Below are 25,564 nucleotides of genomic sequence, written 5' to 3'. Positions count from 1 at the left end.
CAAAACATGACAAACATCAACTATTCTTTGGAAGCATTTGATCCTGAAGCACAGGAGGAAACTAATAACTCTAGTAAGCTTCGAAGAAGACCGTCTATGATCGCTCAGGTTTGAAAAGGTGTTGTTTGATTGGTAATACAGTAGAATGCAGCTATATTGACTTAGGCTAGAGTGATATTTCGCTATAGTGGCATCTGTTGTAAAGTCCCGTTTTATAACTACAGGTAAAATTCGGCTATGTCATTTCGGCTATAGTGACACTTTACCAAGGTCTCTTTAGATGTCACTACAGGCGAATTCTAAGCGATTGATGGGCTCAAAAGAGCTCCTTAAAACTTAGGCTCTGCCTGGAAATATCTCATATTTAATTGCATGAACCACTGATGCCGATCATAACACGTCGGGTGAAAACGAAAGGTATTGACGTAAATTAAAGTGCAAAACATATTTATAAAAGTGGATCTTACCACAGTAACGTAACACAAAAGCTGCGATTCAAATTCATATGGTTTTACTGAACTTACGCATTACAGATTAAATTTGGATTGTCTCCTACGCAAGAAACGTTACGAAGAAAGATGAGTTTGCACGGAAAACCACTCTACTTTACCACCCCATCTAAAAAAAAATCTCAAGAAAGAAGAATCAAGATGGCGGTTTACAATTTCTTGGAGCGACCAACCACTCAACCTTGGTCGATTGTCTACCATATATTAGTGTGAGTCTGATACACAGTTTTTTTGATTTGGAATAGCTGATGCCAGGGTTAGCATTTTTGTTTCATATCATTTATACAGTTTATTATTATTTTAAGTCAATGCTTGTCCATAGAAGGTTGCTATTGTTTTACTTTCTGGTTGAAAGTACGAAAATGAAGGAGACTCATGTTTTGGTTTATGCGGTTTATTGGTTTTTACGCATCAGGTGGTCGATGGTGATTTTCTTTGTCAGGTGGTTCGACAACTTTCTTGCGTTTTCAGGTTACTTACAAACTTCAGTTTATGTTGACTACAGCAGTTTGAAAAAATGTTTTTTTTATCTTGTTGGGCTTGTTGGTTTTGTTGCATGGTGTGGTTAACATTTTTGTAAAGATTTTTGATGAGTGTGTGTCAAAACAAACGAAAATGTTTCCATTTTCATACTGAAACAATGCTAAGCCTTGTATCACTAAATAATCTTTAGTAGCCTAACAGTAAGTTTGTAGGTTGTTACAGTAACAAACTACTGTACAAGACGTTAAAGTTCTCAATGGAAGGTCTTTGTTGGGCTATCAACATTATTGGGCATAAGTTAAGCTTGACCGATTGGCTTTATCAAAATGCTTGCTAACTTGAAAGCAAGTGTCTCAGGAGTAATTTTCAACTTGCAAATGATGTGAGTGTGACTGTAATCTTGTCCATGTGTAAATGTGCGTTGTCCATAGGTCTATAACACTGGCCTCATGTCATAGCCTATAGGTCGCAAAGCAAGTTATAAAGTTATTACAAAATATACTTTGTTAGCCTATGGTCAGCTTTGCTTTGTGCTATCGAACTTTAGCGTTTCATTGTGTTTAAATCTATCATTTTGAATATTGTCAGACGCTGCTACGTCACAAAGCAAATTAATCTATTTTAAATTTGGCTATAACATAAGAAGTGTTTTTAAGTTTTTTTATTTATTTGGAATTACATTGGAACTTAGTTAGAAACATCACATTTGAAGTTCTTTTTCTTATTTACTGCAAGTTGTAATTATTATCTGTAGACAAGAAATTAAAACCAAACAACACACGAGAATTAAATTACTTCGTGACAAAATGAGTTTTGTTTCCGCAAAAGTACGACGATCTGCTTGGATATAATGGCACAGTGTTGTCTGCAGTCTATGAAGTATAAACAGCCTATGGATTTGTAGACTTAAACTCGTGGTTTCTAACTGACGCTTTTTAGATATGATTGGGCTTATTTTGTGGCAATCACGAGATAATACTGAAGTATATAGCCTAATGCCATTGAAAAACTATTGGTTTTGACAAAATTAGACATTATAGGTTAAAATTAATCTACATCTCATTTGAAAATCTGACATCTCATTTGAAAAGGCAACTTTTTCCGAATCTTGATGATGCTTTTCATAATACTTCATTTTGGGCTGATTTTGTCAACAGCATGGTTACTAGGCTACCATAGCACAAACTGTTGCGACCGTGTTTTAATCTGGAAATATATTAAAAACAACATAAAGTTTCCGAAGTTTGGCGTTAAAATCGTCAATATGGCAATCTTGTTTGTGTGCAAGATGAGGCCAAGCGTTTGGCTTCTAGTCCAGGTGGTATTATTGCGACGTCCACGAGTGGATCTTTTAGCTCTGTGCTGAAGAATACACGACCACTTTTCTTCCCATCTCCCACAACAGTTCTAACTGAAAAATGAGTGTTTCATTTCATTGTTTGTTTAATTGTTTTCAATTTTAATTGTTTTCAATTGTTTTCAATTTTGTTTTCATTGTTTGTTTAATTGTTTTCAATTTTAATTGTTTTCAATTGTTTTCAATTTTGTTTTCATTGTTTGTTTAATTGTTTTCAATTTAGTGGTTTCAAAATATGACATGCCTCGTCATCCACGTCAGATAGAGAGATCTTTTGGTAATTTGATGACATTTGATTTAATTGCACTTGAGAAGACGTCATCACCTTAGCTTCTAGATTTGAAAAATAGATAAACGCAGAAAAGATATAACATTTAGGCTTACATCAGACTAGAATCTATTTGTAAGTAGAAAAAGCATTAAATTGTTATAGGAAATAATACGTCAATATTTTGCTGTGGCTTATCGGGATGTTGGCTTTTTATTTTATAATTTTCAAACGTGAAAGCAAGTTGTCATGTTATGTAATTGAAGTTGTTTGTAAGAGATTACTGTATTTGTTCTATTAGGCTAAATGAATGCATTAGCATGGGCATATATTTGTATGTGCCATGTAGGCTTGAAAAGAGGTTTGATTTGACAGCCAATGCAGCAGAACTTTGAAGGACTATTTTGTTTCGATTCCTGTTTACGTTTTGTGTTTTTCTAGACTTGTAGGCATTGTAGCAAGCTTGCATAAAATCTTTGCTGACTTTTAGCAAAATGGCAAAGACATTGAGATTAAATGTAGTAAATTGCTACCATGAACGCAACTGCACCCTTTTACCTTTGAGCTAAAATTGTTTGTATTTTAAATTTGCATCTGTGCAAAAATTACCAACTGCAACAGTTTGGGCTGAAATTGTTTGTAGGCTCATGACAGACCCAATCCAATTTCAAAAAAAAGTTAAGAGCAATGCAGTAATTGAAACAGCTTGAATATAAAAAAATTAATCAAGTTAAATTCAATTCAATTCAATTTTTTTTTTGTCGGAAAACAACAACAATGATAAATGTTGTGAAAAAAGGGCCGTTCTTCCCGGCTATCAGCACAAGGCTGAGCACTCACTAGTACAGCGAGCAGTTGCGATTCGCTAATCATAACGGTGTAGCTTCCACGCTAGTCAATACCCTTATGGCAGAATTAGTGGTGCGATACTGACAAGCCCAGCCTCATGGGCGAAACACGGTGTCTATCGCTGTCAATTCTTGCTACAAATCGGCTGCCGAGAAACAGCAATGATAAAGTTACCAACAGTTTACGGAAATAAAACCAACAAAAGGAAACGGCGGTTAAACCAAAGAACTTTAAAACGTGCATGCGATGTAAATTTAAAGGATACGTCGATGAAAGTAAATTTAAGCACGGCTACCAAACTTAACAGTTTAAAATAGATGAATTAGTTGAAAGAATCAGTTGCATCTACATACCTAAAGCAACTGGAGGTCTGACAGTTAATGACACCATGCGGAGACAACTGAACCTTACAACCAATACAAAAAAAAAATCAAAAACACGAGCATTTAAGAATAAACGTACGGTGAGCTTATTATACAAAAAACTATGTACAGTTCTTGTTTTTAAATAAAATGAAGTGAAGTGTTCGCAGCAATGACAGTGGTGCAGTTTTAAAATAGGAATGGATAACTGATGTGTTCAGGAATATACACTAAGTTAATTATTGTTTGAAGATAATATTAAAGTGATGATCATAAATGATGAAAAATGTAGTGAAGAAGATATGAAAATGGTCTTGATGGCATGCGGGTGACTTCGGTATCGGAGAGGGATGGAGTTTCTAGGCGTTTTTCAAATGAATTTCCAACCAAACTGCTGGAGAGTGATGCAGCTTCATTGTTGAAGTACCGTGCTCTTGACAAACAAATCTACACAACAAAGTAACAGAGAGTCAAAAGGTTCTTTGAACAAGTACAATATACGTAGTTCGGCTAATTAAGGGCGTATTGCGTTGGTAAAATATTAAATCGTTGTAACATATTAGCATCTAATAGCAGCCTGTTGAAATTGAATAATTTTAGGCGGTGGTGGCAGACGCACGACAGTGACGGTTGAAATAGGCTAAGTTAAGCAGATAGGCCTACTTGGTGTCAAACAGTAGTAAGCTACTTGAAAGATTTAATATACAAAAGTTGACGCATGCTAATCAGCTTGAATTTCAGTTCGCAGATGGGTTTTCAGTTTGCTGCAGAATAATGAAAATGTTTCGACTTCAGTAATGTTTTTGGGGAGATCGTTCCAGACTTTAACTCCACTGAATTGGATGGACTGTTGGGTTAACTTTTTGGAGTAATAGGGAAGACAAAAATCGATTGCTTTTTCTGGTTGATATGTGATGCAAGTTGCTGTTAAGTTGAAATAGTGAGTTAAAGTTTTTTGGCAGTTGATTATGTTTCAGCTTAAACATGAATTTGCCAGTTTCAAGGTTATCAATTGTGAAAAAACTGTCAACATTGTATTGTGGTTCATGCTTAGTGATCATTTTTATGAATTTGTTGCAAATTTTTTGCAGTTTATTTACAATGGCAACATGACCATGCTTTCAAGCACTAATGCAATATCTTACATTGCTTTCAATGAGTGAATGATAGAGAGAAATCAAGTTTGTGGTGTTTAAGTAAGGTTTAATCTTGCAGATTATTCCGAAATTTTGTCACACTTTTTGCAGCAAGTGAATCATATGAGATTTCCACGACAAATTTTCAAGTTAAATGTCTCTCATGTATAAGTTGCATATGCAGTAAATTACTTATACGACTGTAGGCTACAGTAGAGCGTTAAAGTGACTGCTATGTTAGAAGAAGAGTAGATATTATGACAGCGCGTACAATATTAAGGTGGTTAAATTATTCTTTTTTTTAGCCAAGAAGCGTTTCGTAGTGTGGTGAAGAACGAGTCCTTTAGCTGAGTTGTATTTCAATTCAATTTAATCTTAAATGTCATCGTCATATCTAGTTTATTTGTTTCCAACATTTTACCTGGTTTAAACAACAGCACAAAAACTGAACCTTGTAAAAAAGTAGTTTCCCTACACCCGACAGATCATAGATTTTCTAATCCGTAAGGTGGCGGTACAGAGTAAGTTAAGGTTGAATTTGTCTTTTTCCATTTGATATGAAATGAATGTGTTTGTGTATGCTCCTCAATAAAATTTTGTGACGTTAAAATTTTGTTTTCAGCATTTTATTAACACTATCTGCTTGGAGAAATACACAAGGCTTTCCCTTGATCATACGCTAGGTTTATTGATTGCTCTTCAAATGGACTAGATCCTTTGCTTTGGAAAAAGTAATTCAAGACTTAGGCCCTTTTATTGATTTACGCAAAATATAGTTTTCCTTGTCTGTTTTCTCCAATTAACGTTTTTTCAACGTAGAATCAAGTTAGTCATATTTTTTGGCAACACACGTTTCTCTGTTCACACTCTACTTCATTTGGTGGATGCGTTGCATGTTAATTGGCCCATTTTTCTCAAGGTGAAGAGTTCAGAACCTGTTGATGTGATGTTCAGATTGTGACCTACGCGTCAACATCAGGGAAAAAGGTTGCATTTGACGTATCTCGTTCTTAGCTTTTCCCTTTCTTTTTGAATTTGTTTTTAAACTCATCCTTGCATGAGCAAGCAATTAAATAGGTTATCCACAATCACTCAAAGCAGGATGTGGCGAAATGACATGTGCAGTATTTTGATTTGAATTATATTGGAGTGAATAAGCTGGTACATTAACAAGGAAGTGATAATACATGCGCAGCGATTAGGATCAGGCTTCTTCAAGAAAAATATTTTACACAATATTTCATTAGTGGGTTAATTGAAGGTTGACGTTTGTTTAAACTACTTGAGCTGGAATAGTAGTGTTGTTCAATTCTGTTTGTTTTTATTTCTGACTTTCCCAACGAAAAACAATATAGCCTATGCCAAACATAGCAAAGGTCTAGAAAAAGGTAGAAGTGACAAAATGCGAACGTTATAATGAGCTTGATGCCTAAACAGAGCAGTCAGTTTAAAATATGGCAAGGTCACAACATCTTAGTAGAACTTTAAAATTTAGAAAAACAAAGAGAAAATGATATGCAGTAATGTTTTTTGCAGTTTGTATGATAATACTTGTATTTAATTTCACATGCTTTGTGGTAGATTTTAAAGTAACTTGTAATGTCAAGCACTGCGTTGTGTAGTGCAATACAAATAAGACAGGACAAAAAGTAAAGAATCTGTTGTCAGTTTTCACGGAACTGCTCGAAAAATACTTAACTTTTCATTGTAATTATTTGGATAAATCAACATGAGCTAACAGTGGCAAACGTCAACAAAAAAGAAGAGCCATTTGTTGACAATTCTACTACGCATATTTCCTTCACTAAATAAGCATTATCTTGTACAAGTCCTTTAGCAAGCTCAGTAAGCATTGCGTCGAAAGACTCAACCAGCAGTTGCAAGCTTGCAAGGTGGAAGCTTAACAACTAAAAGAAGCACAGTCATTGAAACGTTATACTCAGATCAAGAGGGTAAAAATAGTCCTCATTCATTCTTGGATGCTGAAGAACAAAGAGAGTTTAATTGTCCTTTACATAACATGCGACAGGCATCACTAATCCAAACAATGTGTAAGCTTTCTCCAGTAGCTGAAGATCCTTTCGAGAATGTGTTTGGGGCAATGGATAAACCTGAGAAAATTTTGTTTTCGAGTTCAATATTGCCTTCAAATCTCAACTGTCAAACTTGTTTCGAGCTGCAAACACCTACAACAGTATGCTCCGAACAACAACATAATGCTTCTTTTATGAGTGACAATCGTTTTGATGCTTCCACTAACAAAACTGAGTTTACTCTTCTTGGCAAGCCTAAGCAAAAAACGTCTAAAATGTCGAAAACTTTGAAGTACAGGTATGTTTATAGCATGTTTATAAGATTTAAATTATATTATGGTTACCTTGTTTATGCGGTTGAAAGGTTGTACCACAATAATCGATCCATAATTTGTCCAACCGTACACAACAAAAAAGATTGCACCTACTCGTTAATCTTGTCTTGGAAGTACTTTTGATGTTTTGACAGGCTTTGAACCTGTCGCAAGGGCTGCGAACATAATTGATTTTTATACGAATTAAAGTACTAGTTGAGAAAGCGTCTGTATGTTCAAATTTCAACTTCAACGATTTTATGTAAATTTTGTTTTCGGAAAAGTAGAAAAAATTTCCGATTATTCTCTGAAGGTTAGAATTCACGGAGTTGAAGATCAATCTTGAATTTAAAGATGTTTTCAGACCTGCTTCCAGTAAAATAAAACGTTCAATTAAACAAGTTTTATTGTTGCTAGACATAAAACAAGTAAAATTTTAGAGTTTTTACGTGACACTTTTTTATTTTGAAGCTAATAGTGGATTATATTCTTATTTATTTTAAAAGCTGATTGTCTTTAAATTCTGCGCTTGGATTTATTGATATTTCCTCATAAAACACGTCAGAACATTTTGTCAGATGGTAAACCACATACAGTATCTTATATATCGAAATGTACTATTATAGAAATCAGATAAGTCAGATTGTATGTCCGGTACTGGGTTTCATAAAAAGTGGAAAAAACAACAAAATCTAAGTTGGTGTACCTGGTCTTTGTGTTTTGGTCTGCTGTGATACAGACATGTCCTTGCTTACATTCATTCAACGTGTGTAGGCGTTGAATTATTGTAAAAATGTCGACTTTTACATGCTCTGTATTGTGCAGCAGATAAATCTTTGCGTTCATACGCAGGAGATGGAGAACAGCGGTTTTTAACTTTCTGGAGAAGCCTAAAGGTGTAGAACTTGTGTACCATTTTGTAGTGTAAGTATAGTGAAAGCGTCCAGTAAGTTTCTGCATCCTGATTCTATGCGTAATATGCCAAATCGAAGTTGAAAGCACCAAGGGTATTGTGGTCATTTGGCATTTTGTGCAGTAATTTTCTTTATTCAATGTGACTGCAGTTATCCTGTAAATATGTTGCACTTTAGATGTGTTGTCCTGTAAGGTCGTCGGACCACTCGGCATGCGACAACTCAGCAGCTGCTTCAACTCAACAATTACATTTCAGCAAATGAGGTTTACGTGCTCACGTCGGACTTGCTTGGTCATTGCTTGTCAAACTAAATTTGCTGACTTGTGACATGCCAAGTTATGGTTTGCTCAGTTGTTACTTATTCAGTTTCATCATTTACCAACTTCAGCCACTTACTCAAATATTGCTCACTCAGTGGTCACTTGCTCAGTTGTCGCTTTCTCAGTTTACAACTGCTGACTTGTAGGTTTACACAGGAGACTCACACAACAAACAGTTAAAATATACAAACTCAGCAACAGAAATAAAATTTATCTTGCGTACATTTCTTCCATTTATTTATGTTTGCTACACTTACAGGAAGAGTCTCCCACTAAATAAAAGAAATAAACGCAAAATAAATTTTGTGTCTGTTGCAAAGTTCGTGTTTTCAACTGTTTGTTGTGCCATGTAAGATATTTTTGTACTGTATAGTTTAAGCTTGCTTAGTGTACCATCCGTTCAAAAAAAAAATCCAAAAATCGGAAAAACACATCTATATTCAGCAACATTGAAACTATATGAACTTTCCAATATAACTTTCCAATTCTTTTAGCTTGTAAGTATAGGCCCTATGAGCATTGTGATTATTATTGACTCGTTTCGCATCTTCTTTTTAAAGTGAAATTTCATTCCCTTTGGGAACAAATAAAATTTGTTTCAAACACTCTTAGACACGATTTCTTGATGGAGTAAAATAAACATGATTTTGACCTTATAAAATAAACTAATCAAAAATTTTCACTTGTTCAAAAAGCTTTTTGCGTTTTGTGTAGCTGGTTTGCAAGGCAGAGGTTTTGAACCATAGTTGATGACGGTTGATGACAGCATTCGTGAAGTTTCTTGCAAGTGAAATGTCATCTAAAAACCAATCCGTTCCCAGGTTTCGTTGAACACATCACAATGCTGGAAATGCGTTAAGAAACTACAGTCGAGTATCGAGCCAGTGTTGCTTGTTCTTGACTTGATGATGCTTTAGTAAGCTTAAGCCGTAAGTGCGAAAGAATCAAATTCAACTTCTGGGCGGTTTGGCAATTTTGTTTCAGCTTTACTTTTTTTCAGCTTCCTTTTGGTCTTTGGGTGCTTGGTGCTGTCTGTATTGGCGACAATACCTAGCTACAAGGAAGTCACAAACAAACTTTTGTTTTGGGTGGTAAGTCCAAAGCCTTTGAATAAGCTTATTTGATTTTTTGTCGTATAAATCCAATAATCTACTCGCTATCTAATCTAGACATTCGACCAACATAAACAGGACAAACACTTAAACTTTAAGCCAAGAAAAATCAATACTTTGACTTGTTAAAAAGTTTCGGTATCAAACTGCGTATAATACGTAATTTAGCGACGTTCAAACGATGTAAAAGAAAATAACGTTTACTGGCTGGTGAGCCTTTTATTGCACAGTGCTGAAAACTTTTGATTTTGCAAAATCTAATACTGAATAAAAAGGTGCCTTAAAAACAGAATAACCTAGGCCGACAAGCTTCTTAATGACTAAAGTCCTCATCATCATCGGCGTATGAGCAGATCTTTCCAGGCTAGATTGCAGGGCAGGAAATCATCAGCCACTCAGCAGTCTCGTCGCCCAGGACCTCAGACCATGCGATAAGAATGCAACATGAAAAAAATAAAAAAATGCTAAAAAACTTCATTCGAAACGAAACGACATGAAATCAACAAGAACTTTTTTCTGAAATATAGCCAAAATAGCCTAATTCATCAAAGAACGTGGTACAAAGCTTCATACATCAAACAGTTAGATTGCGTTTTGTGTTTCGATATTTTTGTGCCTTTCGTTTCGTATTCACAACGATACGAAATTATTTCGTCTTAATTTTAAAATTAAAACCAATCAAGCGAAGTTTCTTACTAATAAACTAAATTAACAAAAAATAGGAAACGCAATTTGGCATCAAAATGAAATATGTCAAAACATTTTTGTTTCGAATAACGCTACAAGCCCAACTGCAACACCACCAGTGTGTCTTTCTTTTAAAGAGATCATTGAAAAGCTTGTTTGAACAAAGCAACAAGAATTTATGGTTTTTTTTGCAGGAAATCGTCATTTTAATTTTATTCACAACCGAGTTGGTGTTGAGGTTTTGGAGCGCCGGGTGCCGAAGCAGATATCAGGGACTCATGGGGATTCTACGTTTCTCCAGAAAACCATTTTGCATGATAGGTAAACTGATGAACGATTTCTTTTTTCATATCGTTTAGTTTAACTATATAGTGCAGTTAAAGGGATACTAAAGGAAAAAACTGACTTGGCGATTTTCCACGTTTTTTGTGTTCATGCTACCATAAAACGATTTTCAATAAAATTTTGCCCCATTGCGGTCTGATCAGCATTCCGCGGGCGCTTTTGTCAGAGCTTTCAAAACGGGAATGGGCGTGAGCAGCGAAGCGTGCGACTGTACAGTTACGTCACTATAGACTAGCAATCAGCTGATCGCGCAAAAATGTTGTTACTGCGGCGATTTAACTGCAGGCTATGTATGTAGGCCTACATCAAAACATCAGATTTCAACATCAAAACATCAAACAGTTTGCTCAAAACATTAGATCTGATGTTAAAACATCGGATGTGGTAACGTGGCTTTTGTTATTGCTATCGATAGTGACGTATTCTCGAGCAGTTTTCCTCTTTTTGGTCATTTTGAAAAAAATGAAAAATAAATGAAACATTGGACTTTGGGCCTTGCCAGTGCCATTGAAAACAAATTTTATTCGGTAATTTTTTTTGAAATGTATTCTTGAAAGTTCAGTTTACGCATTTTAATGCTTAATTCCAATTTGAAAATTTTATTTAGCAGGCCTTTAAGTTTAAACACAGTTTTTGAAAAAGTTTTTCCTAATCAACTTGTGTGAAAGCAATGCATTATCGTCGTATTATAGCAATCGAATTGGAAGTATGGCGTAGTCTATGTTTGTGCAGGCCTATGCTTTTTTTTTCTTCTTTCAAAAATGACTTGAGCTATTTCAAGCAATGTCGGCCGAGTCGGCAGCGCGCCTTGTGAATTACAATAACAAGCCAAATTAATTCCTTCTTAAGCAACGTTCGGTCCTGGGTCCTTAATTTGCCAAGCTCTTTTGGATAAATCATCGTTACGTCGGTGCCGCTACTGCGGTAATTCATCTGGAATGAAAAAAACTAGAAATATTCACTAAAGTTTGCACCAAGCAAGTAAAAGCGTCCAAAAACATATACATTCTGGCACCCAACCCTTCTTAGATTCGTAAGCCTTGTACAACATAGATCTTTTCATCTACGACAATCTGCTCCCGAGTGTGGGACCATCTTTACCTTTCTCCTGTGTATCAAATAATTTTGTTTTGTCAGATATAGTTGTCGTGGTGATTTCTTTCATTGTCATATGCATCGGTTCCCAAGGAAATGTGTTTGCAACAACAGCCATGAAAAGTCTTCGGTTTCTTCAAATTCTCCGGATGGTGCGAATGGACAGACGAGGAGGAACATGGAAACTTCTCTCTTCAGTTGTGAAAGCTCACAGCAAGGTAGGCGTTATAGACCTGCACAGATTACACTTTTTTTCTAAATCGTAAATCAAGTACAGCAAAGATTTTATAATCTACAACTTTGATTACAGTTAATAGTGTTTGTAACTGTTTGCCTTTTTCTAAGAAAACTATGTAATTTGTTGATATATGCTTAATTTTTATTTATTTTGTCTTTAGCTAGGGAACTTTTGTGTACTTTCATGATACAAACAAAAAAGGTTAATTGTGTTGTCTGAGAGAAAGTGAGTTATTCATGTTATTAGACATAGCCTATTATGGTGTTTTCTTGCAGGAGTTGTTCACAGCTTGGTATATTGGATTTCTTGCTCTCATATTTGCGTCATTTCTTGTGTATCAAGCAGAGAAAGAGACAAACGTTGAAGACTTTGAAACGTTTGCTGATGCTCTTTGGTGGGGACTGGTAAGCGTTTCAGTTGTAAATCACAATTTGTTTGTTTTATCGAAGTTGTAGCGGACAGCAGGTAACTTAACTTTTCCGCTCATACCTAGCTGTAATACTAGTCTACAGCGACATTTCGGGCACAACAATGTGGCAGAAATGATCCGAAAACGAGGTCTGTGCTTCTTTACTACATGTATAATTTTATTGTTACCACATACGAGTAACTTAAAAGATTGCAATCGTCTTTCCACAACAGAACATAATTCAAATCATAAGTCCAACCCAGGAAACTGCACTCTGAACGTTGACTGACGGAGCCAGAAGTAATATCACTACTGTACCAAAATCATATTATAGTGAGCTGCACCAAAATTATATCGTACTCTGACATACTCCCTACACCAAAAGTAAAATTCTCTTTCTGTCAAATTGTAGGCCAGAACGCGATATACATAGTCGCTGAGGAATCAAGCATCTGTAGGCTAAAACGTTGAAGAGACGAAAAACTACACATATGTGATTGAAACTGCCGGTTGCAAGAATGCTTTAGCTTATTGGCATGCGATTTCTTGAGGTACGCAAATTCCTAATGGCGCTTCAAAATCCCGAAGCACAACTACAGAATTTCTTGAATTACTGGGTAACGTTACATATATGCAAAAGAACGACAATTTCACGACGGTAACAAACCTAAGGAAAGTTGAAAAGACCTAAGGTGAAAATCCCGAAGCACAACTGTAAATTTCACAACAGTAACAAACGTTAAAAAGACCTAAGGTGAAACGCAGGGCGCTACAAAGTCAAATGTGAATTCATGTTTGGATTGCGCCACACTCAGCTTTGGAGTATATGTTATGTCATATTATTTATGAGTGGCCAAGTTGTAAATTGCGATGGAATATATCGTACATCAGTATCATTTGATATGTTGTTTTGCTGTGGGAGGTAAAACGTGTTGAATGTTACTCAAAAATGACTAGCCTAAACAAAACATTTTGTTACCATACAATGATTCCATCTTTGATGGAAATAATACCAAATACAACCAGCCAAACCCAGTAGCGTTTACAGGGGAGCACATGAGGTACTTTTGGGCCAGGGCCAGGATGATTTTAGGAGCATGTAACCTTTCCAAGAGGCTGGAGAACTTAAAGAAACTACCGCATATACTTTAGATATAGTGCGCTTATCTTAGATGTGTCTTGATTTGGGGCTAGAGGTCTCATTTGTAACAGGCTCAAATTATCCTCTTACAGGCCCTAGCAGTATTTAAATAAAGCTCAATAAAACTAAATATACAAAGAAAGGAAGTAACTAAAGAAATTTATTTTTACCATCTTTATTATCATTTGCAATTGTTTTTAACGACCGTAAAAAATATGAAAAAAAATTCATTTCTGATGTAGGCTGTAGTGGCCTCAAATTCAAGGATTTAGAAAAAAACTGTGCAACGATCAAAACCACGCAGTGCTAATGACAACAGAGATTGCTTTCATTCAATGAGATTGCTTTCTTGAATGGATGGATGGTCATTTTATTTTTGTTTTTGTAGAATGAAAATCTGTTGAGTGTTGAGCCAAATTCACACGTAAAGGCACAAATTTTGGTGCTTCAATGCTTACTCAAATGACACAATTTTCAATTTTTTCTGCAGATAACTCTTACAACAATCGGATATGGAGATAAAGTCCCTAAAACTTGGGTCGGGAGACTTATTGCGTCTGGATTTGCAATCTTAGGAATATCATTCTTTGCCTTACCCGCGGTAACGATTTTTAAAAGACTTTGTCTGTAAATCTGTATCAAAATATATCCTTTACAGCACAAAGTAGGCCTCAACGATATCCGCTAGTTCACTGATTTTTTCAGTGCAAAACTTTTATCTACTGCAAGTATTGCATTTGAAAAAAAAAACAAAATATTTGATAATCTATAGAACACAAGCATTAGTTGGATGTGATATATATACAGTTAGTCAAGTGATGTCCGACAGATTGAATTTATTGTGAAAAATAATCCTTCCAGATTTGATCATTGCGTAGATAACGACGCATGAGCCTGGAGGCAGGTATAGCTTGTTCAATGCGAGCACTGTATCTTTACAGTATTTATGGTTATTTTTCATTTGCCTTTTACCGGCATAGGTATTTCAGCTGCTGCATAATTCAGTAGATTTTTAGTCCCATATTCTTCGATGAAATTGAGCATTGTGCATCAGACACACTGACATTAGAAGATATATTCCAAGAGACTAAATTTCCTAAAATTTAATATTTTAAAATATTATAGATACAGAATTAAATAATTTATTTAAAATTCATCAATTAATGACAGATCTAACTGCTATATAACTATCCTATATATATCTATTTCAAAATCTATCTTGATTCGTCATCTCAAGAGCTAGCATCTTGAAAAATTACCGTTATATTAGTCGATATTTGATAAATACAGAATCAAATTCCAGCAGTTTTATACTCGATGGATGTCTATTTAAGAGCTGATTCTTTTTGCTGCAATTGATTTTTTTTGTTGCAATGCAGCCTGAGTTTACGTTGCAATTTCCGAATTAAAATTTTTGAATTTAGTAACATACAAGCTATGATAGTTCGTTTCCTTATCATCTTGGCAGCGCAAACTTGATATTGAAGCACTGAGCATATCAACCATTTAAGCTTTCATAAAGTTTTCATTTAAAAACCTAACTGTGCTCCATTAATAATACAATAATTTGTTTATTGTTTATATTTTTTGTTTTCTTGCTTGAAATCAAGTTATGACCTGTGGTGTTAGTTGATTTTTATGGTGTGTGACACAACCAAGTCAATTATCTTAACCGACAATTTGAATTTTGTTTTTGAAATAGGGAATTTTAGGTTCAGGATTCGCTCTCAAAGTCCAAGAACAGCACAGACAAAAACACTTCGCCCGTCGTCGTATGCCGGCTGCCTATCTCATTCAAAGCATGTGGAGATGCTACGCAGCTGACCAGAACTCAAGTTCAGTGGCGACCTGGCTTCCTCACTTGAGGGCAAGGTAGTTGCTTTAATGTTTAATCTTATCTATAGTTATGATTTGCATCCTAACCCGTGCAAGACCGATGTGTAGCTGTTAAAATTGAGAGGTCAATGCTGGTGCAGCTTTAAAATGGGGTCGTGGACAACGTAGGACTGTAGCTAGACCACTTATGCAAAGATGGCCTATCTCGTGGGAGAACAAAATATAAAGATCAATGGAACGTTTTTTTAGAATTGTCAACTAAAGGCAAAGACATTTTAAGGGCTCTGTCTCCTTTCTTTTGACTTCCTCTAGGTTTAAGAGAGACAGTCTTTGAGTGCAAAGAAACTTTTATTTCAACTGCAGTTGACTATTTTGCCTGGACTATCTTTTATCAAAGTGGACTATTTCCGTGTTTAAGCAAAGTGACGAAAAATTGCTCAATATTTATAACAATTTAATTTTTAATATTTTTATAACCTACAGATTAAATAAAAAAGTCAGCAAAGAAACGAGCAACATTCCAACTCCGAAATTGGGGAGCAAATCGACATTCAGAGGAAGATTTTCTAAAGCCAGCCTTCCCTTTTCCCCTGGTACAAATGGAGTTAACTCACCATCGTTGCCCGGGTATAGCACGAAAAATGGAGTAAGCGTTTTTACAGATTAAGGTTTTATAACTTGAAATACATGCAAAAGAAAACCTCATATTTTTGGTGTTCTGACATCTTGAACCTTTAATCGTATGCTGTATTTGTTTTACACAATATTGTCATTACTATTATTACACATTAAATGCTTGGAGCCAAAATAAATTTCTATGCAATTCTTTTGTAATAAATTTGAAAGACTAAAATTGCTTAAGTTAATATTAGATTTTGTGTCTGTTAATGATTTCCCTACTAAGAAATTCCAAAATATATTTTTTTTAAATCCCTCATACTTCTTCATTTACCTGGAGTTAGTCTTACTCAAATTTGTTCTTGACTGTTTGCTTCATAGATACCAAAGTCGCATGGGATAGCCGAGAAACTCAGCGATAAAATGAACAAACAGAGCTCTATTCGCATGCCATGGAGAGACAGAAACTTTCTAGACAAAAAAGTGATTGCCAATCCAGGTAGGCTAAGTGAGTTGTTAGATTGAAGAAATTTCTTTTGTCAAAATTCGCTTGCTTAGTTTTCTGTAGAATTAAAGATTTCTTTTGTTTCTACGTCAGGGTTACGTCTGTAAGCGTTTGTAAACGTAAAGCTGGTAAGCTTTATTTAATTATCTTATTCTCATTTTTAAAAGAAAATTGAAAACAAACCACTTTAGTTTATTGTTTTACAGTCATAATTGTTAGACAGACTGGCAATTTTTGTGAAATAAACAAAGCTTATTGGTTACATTGTATTTAAAGTATACACGCTTAAAATAGATCTTGTTTATTTTATCGTAAAGTACTTACGAAAAAGCTTATTTTTTCTTAATGCAAAGAACTTTCGCTACGCAATTAAATTTCAATAGTTGTCATTGAAAACGTCAAGAAATATTTATGAGTGTAGCATAACCGATGTATATCAATATCGATTATAGCAGTAGCACTATATTTTTATTCGTATTTGGTAATGAATATCTAAAACGCTACTGATTGGTATTTGGTGTGTACAGTATTACACCACTTCAATAAAATCTTATACATCTTGTTTTTATGTAGTTGCTTTTTTTTCTACTAAACCGTGGATATTTGTTTAATGCTACACCCAAAGGATGTCAGTATTTGTCAATAGATAGATTTTACGTTTGTATGGCTTTTAAAAATTTGAAAATATTGCAAAAGTATTTTTTCCTTAATAACCACCTAAAATTTGTATATGAACGTAAGACTGAAAATTGGACATCATTAAAATACATAATATGTGCAACAAACAACAAAGGCTCAGCATTTGAAAGCAAAATTTAGTTGTTTCAACAAACAAAGGGCTTTTTGGCGGTTCTTTCTCTTAAGAAAGTAGCAATGTTTCAGAAAATATATTTTTATTTATGATTATACATTAATTAAGGAACGAAAGCAAAAATTTAAATAAGGCTCTACCGACACTATTCAGTTGCCTGTAGGTTCTCATGCCCGGGCTATACGTGAATCACTTAGGAATGCTTATGCCAAGCAAATATTAGATTTTGTCCACCTATAAAATTATGCTAGTATTGTCGTGCCAACTTGAAAGACGCCCGGCCAATTTTATCGTACATGGAAATTCCAAGAGTGGCATCCATTCCGCTTTCCATACATTGTATTGCATTCAATTTACAGCCTAGAGTTACGGCAATTTTCTTTAGTTTGGAAGGACTGAAGGATTGACGCAAATGGGTGTTTTCATTATACAGGAGCCTATGATTGTATAGAGTTGCTTGATTAACGGAGCCAAAATTTTCCTACAGAACAGGTGGTTTGTACTTAGCAAAGGAGACAATGTTTGACCATGAAAATTGCTAACAGGACGAGCCAATGGTTCTTCTTTATTTTCGTATGAGCTTCTCGGGGCGAGGGTCTATTCTTTTACCGCTCTCAATGGTCGACTGTATATTTTGCAGACGCTTGCAACATCGATGAGTTTGACGATTGCTCTTCAACGTCATCTAACGGCAGTGAATCTGGTTACACAGTGCTCACTGAGCAGCACAAGAATGCTGTGAGAACAATAAGGTTGCTTGTCTATTTCATTTATATCAAAATAAAATGTAACTATTTTTGTTTGTTTGTCGTATCCAGGCTTACACCCGGTGGTTGAAGATTTAGATTAAGTGGACGGGAAGGCAAGGAAGCCAATCTTCGTGTCCACCTTCAGGCATGCCTTTTAAGTGTCCTGCCAAAGACACAGCCGCATGCTCTTGAGCGGTGTCGAACCGGCTCCCTTTCGATTGCCGTTCCAGGGTTCTCACCACTCGGCTACGCAGCTGACATGTAACTGCGTCAGCTGCGTAGACTGCTACTGCTACGCAGCTACTGCTACGCAGCTACTGCTACGCAGCTACTGCTACGCAGCTACTGCTACGCAGCTGACATGTAACTGACATGTATGTAACTATCTGATTATCAACTATTCATTTGATTTTAAAATCACTTAGTGAAAAGTTTCACATGATAAGCTAACTTATTTTTTGTTCATACCGTATGTAAGTAGGCTATAAAGCCGTCCTCGGTGATCAGAAAAGCAAAACACGAGAGTAAAAAGTTTCATTTTCAATAAACGCTACAACGCGTGAGCTAAAGTGTAATGTTGACAGATTTACTATTTTAGTATTTTTAAACCGTTTATTGGATGGCTTCGACAATTCAAAATAACGTAGTTGTTCACCAAGCTAAAATTACTGATTGACTGTAATGACTTTTCACAAAAACTTTAACTTTTGACTTTGACAATTGACTTTTCACTGCCGTCACCTGTCATTGAAGGTGATCTAAAGATAAACTGGAATCGTTACAATACTTTCATGTGTACAACTTTTTTTTTTATCTGTTGCTGTTTTTAGAATGTTGAAATTTTTGGTCGCGAAAAGAAAATTCAAAGAAGCATTACGCCCTTATGACGTTAAAGACGTCATCGAGCAATATTCGTCAGGACATGTGGACATGTTGTCACGGATAAAAATCCTTCAAAACAGGTAAGTGCATATTCCGAAATGAACACACCAATTTTGTGTTTTGTGTTAATCAATTCAGATATCTAGCGTGGACTTACCAGTAACTTGAATGTATGGACAAGCTATGTAATGGACCTTGCTTTTGTGCTGATGCAACTTTAAGTAAAGTAAGGTCTTAAAATTGTGGCAAATGAGGTCGTAGCCTATTACCAGATGCCAGCAAACTACCTTAGTTACTGACCAATTGTTTAAAAGTAAAATAGCTTGAGCTACTTTATGCCTTCAGAGTTGATATGATTCTTGGGATACAACCAGAGTTTGGTGGCAATACCAATTCGTATTACCGGCTGGGACGAAGCATAAGCGATAGTGGATGCTCCACTCTTCATACACATCGTCCCAGCATGAACTCCCGCTTGTGCAAAGTGGAATCTGGCTTAGGAAGCGTTAACACAAAGCTTCAGCTAATATTGAACTCTTTGAAGTAAGCATAAATTTATATTGGAAAATGTTTGTAAAAACATTCAAAGTAATATAATCTTTATTAAGTTTTTCTCATTATTAAGTTTTTTAATGTAAAATAAATTGAATTACCTACTTTTAAAGCCCCATAAAGTAAATAGCCTTGTGTTAGTGACTTCAAGAGTTTATGAGCATACGGTATTGCATTGGCATTAACAATGTGTTTTTCAGTATACAAAACGAATCAAACAATTCCACCAGGGTACTTGATCATGAAACAAGCAATGAAATTTCCAAACCTCTGTACAAAAGACAAACTTGCATATCAGGCACAGAAGATCTGGATGATGATTTTCATGCAGAAAATAATGTAAAGTTTTGTTAAACTACCGTAGCTAAATTTACAGACAAATATTCACTCCTGCTTTCATATAATATTTAACTAGCCTAAAACACCACATTTTTGCCAGAAAACGCTTTTCAAGATATATGATGTTTGCTTTCTTATTGTCAGCTTAGCTTATAATGTTAACTATTGTTTGTTTATTGTAAGGTGATTCGTGGCCTGTGGCTGATTTGAGTAGGCATGATACCAACCACACACTTATAGCAGTGTACTGTATGGTGCACAAAGATTGAGTTTCGCTTTTAGCAACATGATCGTTGCTTACTTCACGATGCAGATACTAACTACTTAATTGCCTGATGCTGCGAGTTCCCTGTGGTAATAGAGTTTCGCACTAGCTTTCGTAACACAGTTCCCTAGCCATGTGCTACGACTAGTTTGCTGCTACCACAGCGTCAGGCTAAAACAGGTGGTTAGTATCTTATGTTGTGAAATAATGTACATAGCTTCGTAAAAAGCTATTGAACATAAATAATGCTTGTATGTAAATAATACAATAATGCTTTGATTGCAAACGTGCAGGACACACAACAATCTTTTTCCTCCTCACGAACGACATACAAAAGCTTATATGATCGACGAGCTAGAAAAACAAAAACTCACTTGCCTGTACTCAACCCAGTGTTGGATTGGAAAGATTTGCCTGCTCATGGAGCAAAAGTTGTAAGTAGCTTGATTATTCTTTGTCAGAAAGTGTGCTTTGGTGATTATCGCCTCAGGTAGCCTAATGTGACTGCAGGAGATTGTGCTAGGTTAAACGTTACTTTGTTTGCGGATCATAGAGGTCACCAGTCATCAAGGTCACCACTCACCAGTCATGATTTGTTAATAATAAAGAATGTCATAAGTTGGATTAGTTTCTGAATTTGTTGGCGTGGTTTCAATTTTTGTTTAGCTTATATCCAAAACTTGACGAAAACAGTATTAAACTTTGTTCCTGCTAAGCACTCAGCATCAAGAGATGTACGGTATTTAGGGTAATTATCTGTGCGGCCGCTTTTCTAGGTAGCTGTGGTGAAGTGATCTGCTTTGCAGTGCTGCGAAAACTAGTGAAATGAAAAGAAATGAATCCAGCGCTAAGTAACAACTAAACTGTGTTTGCTCCCTTGAAGCTGATTAACAGATTGTTAGCAGAGCCATTTTTAAATCGACAAAATATCTTTGTCTTTAAGCTTATTACTGAAACGTCATGTTTGTGAAAGCACAAGGCCTTAATATAGGCCAGTTACTGAGGTCAGGGGCGTAGCCAACAAAAATTTTTGGGGGGAGTGTGCAAATAAGTATGATTGCGCATATCAGTGAGCCCGGCAAAGAGTTGTCAAAATCTAATCACTCAAAGGGTCTGGAGGGCCTCCCTCCAAAAAACTTAAAAAATACCTTAAAATTGTGCATTCTGAGAGAACTTTTAACCTAAATCTATAGTAAAACTCTGTCACGTTATGCTGTAATACAAGGGAAAATATTTATTCAAAATATTTTGGCAAGGAAGCAATTGCAACCCTGATTACGCTCTTGATCGATGTTGAGTGTTACAAACCATACTTAGGGTGCATGATTTGTGAAATCAAAATATTTTATCTTTTGAATTTTAGTTTTTTGTCGTGTCCATGCTTGCAATCAGTGGTTAAATATTTACTGTAGATTAAGTGAACGGGAAAACGAAGAAGTTTCACAGTTTCTCACAATGTCATTGATGTCTTTAAGTGTCTTGCCAAAGACACGGCCGCATGCTCTCAAGTGGTATCCAACTGGCTCCCTTTCGAATGCATACCAGTGCTCTCAACGCTATAAAGCCGACATCACAAAATTTTAGTAAATTGGAAATTTTGCTTTGAAAAGTGATGGTTATTCATTGAATCAGAAAACAAACGACTAACATGCTTGATGTTAAAACGAACTTCCTTTTAAATATGCCAATACTAAATGGACAGACGTGGAAAAAAAGAGCAGTAAATTCTTCTTTTTCCAAAGTTACCAAAGGAAAATGATTTAATCTTCTTCTTTTTGTTTATGAAGGATGTGTGTTGATAAGACCAGCCATCCCTATTACAAAATCCGCATTGAGAAACCATTTCTTGAGTAATATCGTTGATCAAACTTTGTGTGGTAGTCATTATCAAACATTGAGTCTGTTTATTGATTTAGACCCAATCTTCGAAAGCAAAGACAGATCAAGACATCGTTGCCGAAGCAAACTCTGAAGCAAATGCAAACAATAATAACTGCACTTTTACAACACCAGATGATGACATTCCCCATGAAACTGTAATTGCAAGCTACTCTGAACTTGGGTGCCGAAGTCAACAAACTACTGATTACGATAGTCAGCCTTTAAGAAGAATTCCTCGCTGCATGAACTTAAAAAAAGTTAGGACCCTTCGGAGACAACCTATCCGGAGAAGTAAAAGTTATCTTCAAACAAAGTTTCCCTTTTCTATTAATTTTTCCTCCGCACCTAAGCAACGAGGTAGGCAAAGTGTTTTATAGGACAAATAGCTATTTTTTTTAATATTTTAGTCTACTAATTTTGTTATTGATATTAATAACAACAGGTTGAATGGGCTAATGGTTCCTGAAATTTTTTTCTAACGTTTGATTGCTTTTTTGATTTATGTTAAAAAACAAGTTAAAAATGGTATTGGTTGCTTACGGTAAATTACGTTATAAAATAAAAAGATTTAATCATAGTTTTGTGCTACGATTAAAAATCTCTAAGGCACCAGCTGATATTAGGCTGAACGGAATAGGCCTACTTCATGCTTAGTATAGGCTATAGCGATTTAACCGGGTTTCGTTTTAGTGTTGTCCTTGACTCCGTGTAACTGCAATTTCTTTCTGACCATTTGAAGATATGCTAGTGATTGTGAGCCAATGGCGATGTCAGATTACATCAGTGTTGCTGAATAATATCAAAGTTTACGTTTTTTTAAATTATGTTAAATTGTGAAACATCTATTATCACTGCGCTTCTTGAACAAGAGAGTGTCATAGTCACGTGTCATAAACTGGATTTTGTCTGCCTCAAAATAGTAGCTATTGCAGATTAGTATACCCTTACTTTACGAGATGGCGTCGCAACCTATAAGAATATCTTCTACCCAGCGTATACTCCATACATCTACTGTGATATCTATGAAATGACATGAGAGACGTCTGTCTGTTGCATTTGTAATTTACATTGCAATACGCTATACGCAAAATAACACTCATGAAATTTTTAACCAAAAAAGGAACGTCCGTTGGAGTCATCTGTGAGCCCCTGATCATTAGCCAACTTAATAATGGTAACCCATCATAGACCTGCTTTCGTTTCTGGCGCAGAGTAAAAAGAGGTTGCCATTTTACAATTTAACGCAGCTTTGTGAAATATAAAATATGACGCTTCAAAAAAAATTTTCGGCTTTTATTGGATGTTTCCTTTGGTTGCAGGGAAAAGATGCTACAGTTGTGAAGATAGTATTCATGAAGATTCGGAAACGTTTCTTTGCAGAAGTGGAAATTTTGCAAAAAGTAAACCTATCACCGCAAACGGACTTATACAACATGAACTTTCTAAACCGCACAGAAATTTCAGCAAGTTGAGCAGCAAATGCACTTCAGATGCTGTCAATGAAAAAACTAAAAGAAACCTACTCAGCGTTATCTCAAATAAAGCAAATCTAACCACACCTTTTGATGAATGTTCAGCGCACAAGCTAAGCACATTACCAGTTAAATCGGATTGTGTCACTGAAAATAACTATTCCATACCTCAAAATAAGAAAGCAATAAACACGAAAACACCTAAAACACCAGAGAGGTATGCTCACGTTTCACAACTACAAGAACAGAAGAATAATGTTGATATTCAACCGCATTCGAAAATAGATTCGATATTTTCAAGTGATGTTTCCGTTTGTGAGCAGCCAGCATGGAAAGAAGATTGTATCAACGATTTTCGTAACGATGTTGAAGTGTAATGCAATGTTTTTGCGAATAGGAAGCTGCCATTAGAGACCATTTAGAAACGTCTTTTGATTTATGTTAAAATCTTTTAACCAAGTTTTTTCGTCGTATCCAAGCTTAAGCTCGGTGGTTGAAGATTTCGATTAAGTGGACGGAAAGACAAGGAAGCCAATCTTCGTATCCATTTTCTGGCACGCATTTAAGTGTCCTGCCAAAGACACAGCCGCATGCTCGTGAGCGGTGTCGATTCGACATTCGTTCGGGCAACGCATTTCATGTCTGCTCTTCATTCAGCGGCAACTATAGTGGATGGAATAATTTCTCGACAACAACGCACTTCAACACAAGCAGAAGCTTCACTCTGCCAATTTCGGTGACCGGGCCTGCGCCAGTGTTCAGTCTCTACAAGTATGCAAAACTGCTAGGATTTAAGTTCACAAAGAAGCTTTCCCAGTCCGAGGATAGAGATAAATCAATCAATCAGTCAATTTGCTTTTAACTAGAGCTGTAATTAGATTTTCCAGTCCAAACCGAACACTTTAACGTTGAAAATTTTTCTTTTCATCCCTTTTCCTTCTGTGTATTCTTGCTTTGAATTTGCTCGTTTGATATTTAGTAAGCTATATTTGTCGATAAATGATTTAAAACAACTTTTGTTTTCATTCGGTCATTGTGTTTGTCATGCATTTATGCTATTTTTACAGTAGCTCTGAAAACTGAAGACAATTTTAGGATTGGAGCGGTTGTCTACTGGGCTGTAGAATCGGAGAAATTTAGCGTGTTCGTAGTCGTTAAAAAACGTTCGACTACGACTTCGGTTTGATACAAAACGATGAACAATATTTTTTTTGTTTGCAATACATTTAAAAAAAATATTATTTCTTATTCTCCGCATTGCGCTCCAAAACTTTACCAGAAAATGAAAGTGTTGCTTCCTGTCAGTTTTGTGAAAGTCGCCTTTTCAATTTTGATTACAATTTAGTGAAACTATTTTTAAAAAAATGAAAAAGGACAAAAATTCAGAAAAATCTGGCAGCTTTAAAAATCTGGCAACACTGAAACGACATGAACCGAGGAGTTGGAGTCGTATATTTTTGCCCGCTCCACAGCCCTGTTGCGTACGCAAAAAAACATTGGGCCATGTCCTCTCTACAAAATTTTTAGTAAGTTTAATCAAATAAATTTTTAACAAACGATTTGGATGAATTGTCTAAATTGGGCCATAAAATAACCATTTCCAGTTTTCTACTAGTTACAAATCTAGCAGTGCTGTATCTTTCATTTTGATTTAAATAAGATTATAATTCTCAGCATATTTTTTTAATAGTATTGTGCTGGTTGTAATTACGAACGCGTTTCAATAAAATATGGCACTTTGTCATTCCAGAGCGCATGACATGGTATTATCTTTTAGCTTTTTCAAAGATATTTTGGAATTCTTTTAAAATTTTAGATAAATCATACAGATAGCACATGACGAGAAAGAGCTTTTAAGATATTTAATGCAATAATAGAATAATGTATTTTGCAGTGCACGATACCCAACAACATAAGATTCACATTGAAATATCTTGCAAAGCATACGCATTAAAAATCTCAGTCAACATTAATTTGCAATAAACTAAACAAATGGCAACATTGTAGCCCTTTAGGCTATTGTGCAAAAATCTTGGCAACCCTGATTTTCTTTGATTAGAAGAACAAATAAGTCAAACCT

The 25,564-nt window shown here is 35.5% G+C and overlaps 1 protein-coding gene across 1 annotated transcript; it reads left to right on the top strand.

The window, feature by feature from the left end:
• LOC145783077 (potassium voltage-gated channel subfamily KQT member 1-like) lies at positions 1-25,195 on the top strand. Its single transcript, XM_082594851.1, has 17 exons — positions 1-108; positions 534-718; positions 9,548-9,638; positions 10,541-10,667; positions 11,829-12,004; positions 12,300-12,428; positions 14,065-14,175; positions 15,277-15,446; positions 15,894-16,056; positions 16,410-16,527; positions 17,985-18,096; positions 18,924-19,055; positions 19,321-19,518; positions 19,728-19,866; positions 20,425-20,565; positions 22,048-22,369; positions 23,332-25,195. The coding sequence occupies exons 1-17, from the start codon at positions 7-9 to the stop codon at positions 23,859-23,861; spliced, it is 2,946 nt and encodes a 981-aa protein (XP_082450977.1). The 5' UTR covers positions 1-6; the 3' UTR covers positions 23,862-25,195.
• Positions 25,196-25,564: the final 369 nt, after the last annotated feature.

The sequence above is a fragment of the Aplidium turbinatum genome, chromosome 14 (genome assembly GCF_918807975.1).
Source record: "Aplidium turbinatum chromosome 14, kaAplTurb1.1, whole genome shotgun sequence".
Taxonomy (NCBI): Eukaryota; Metazoa; Chordata; class Ascidiacea; order Aplousobranchia; family Polyclinidae; genus Aplidium; species Aplidium turbinatum.
This window is presented reverse-complemented; position numbering and strand designations above follow the sequence as displayed.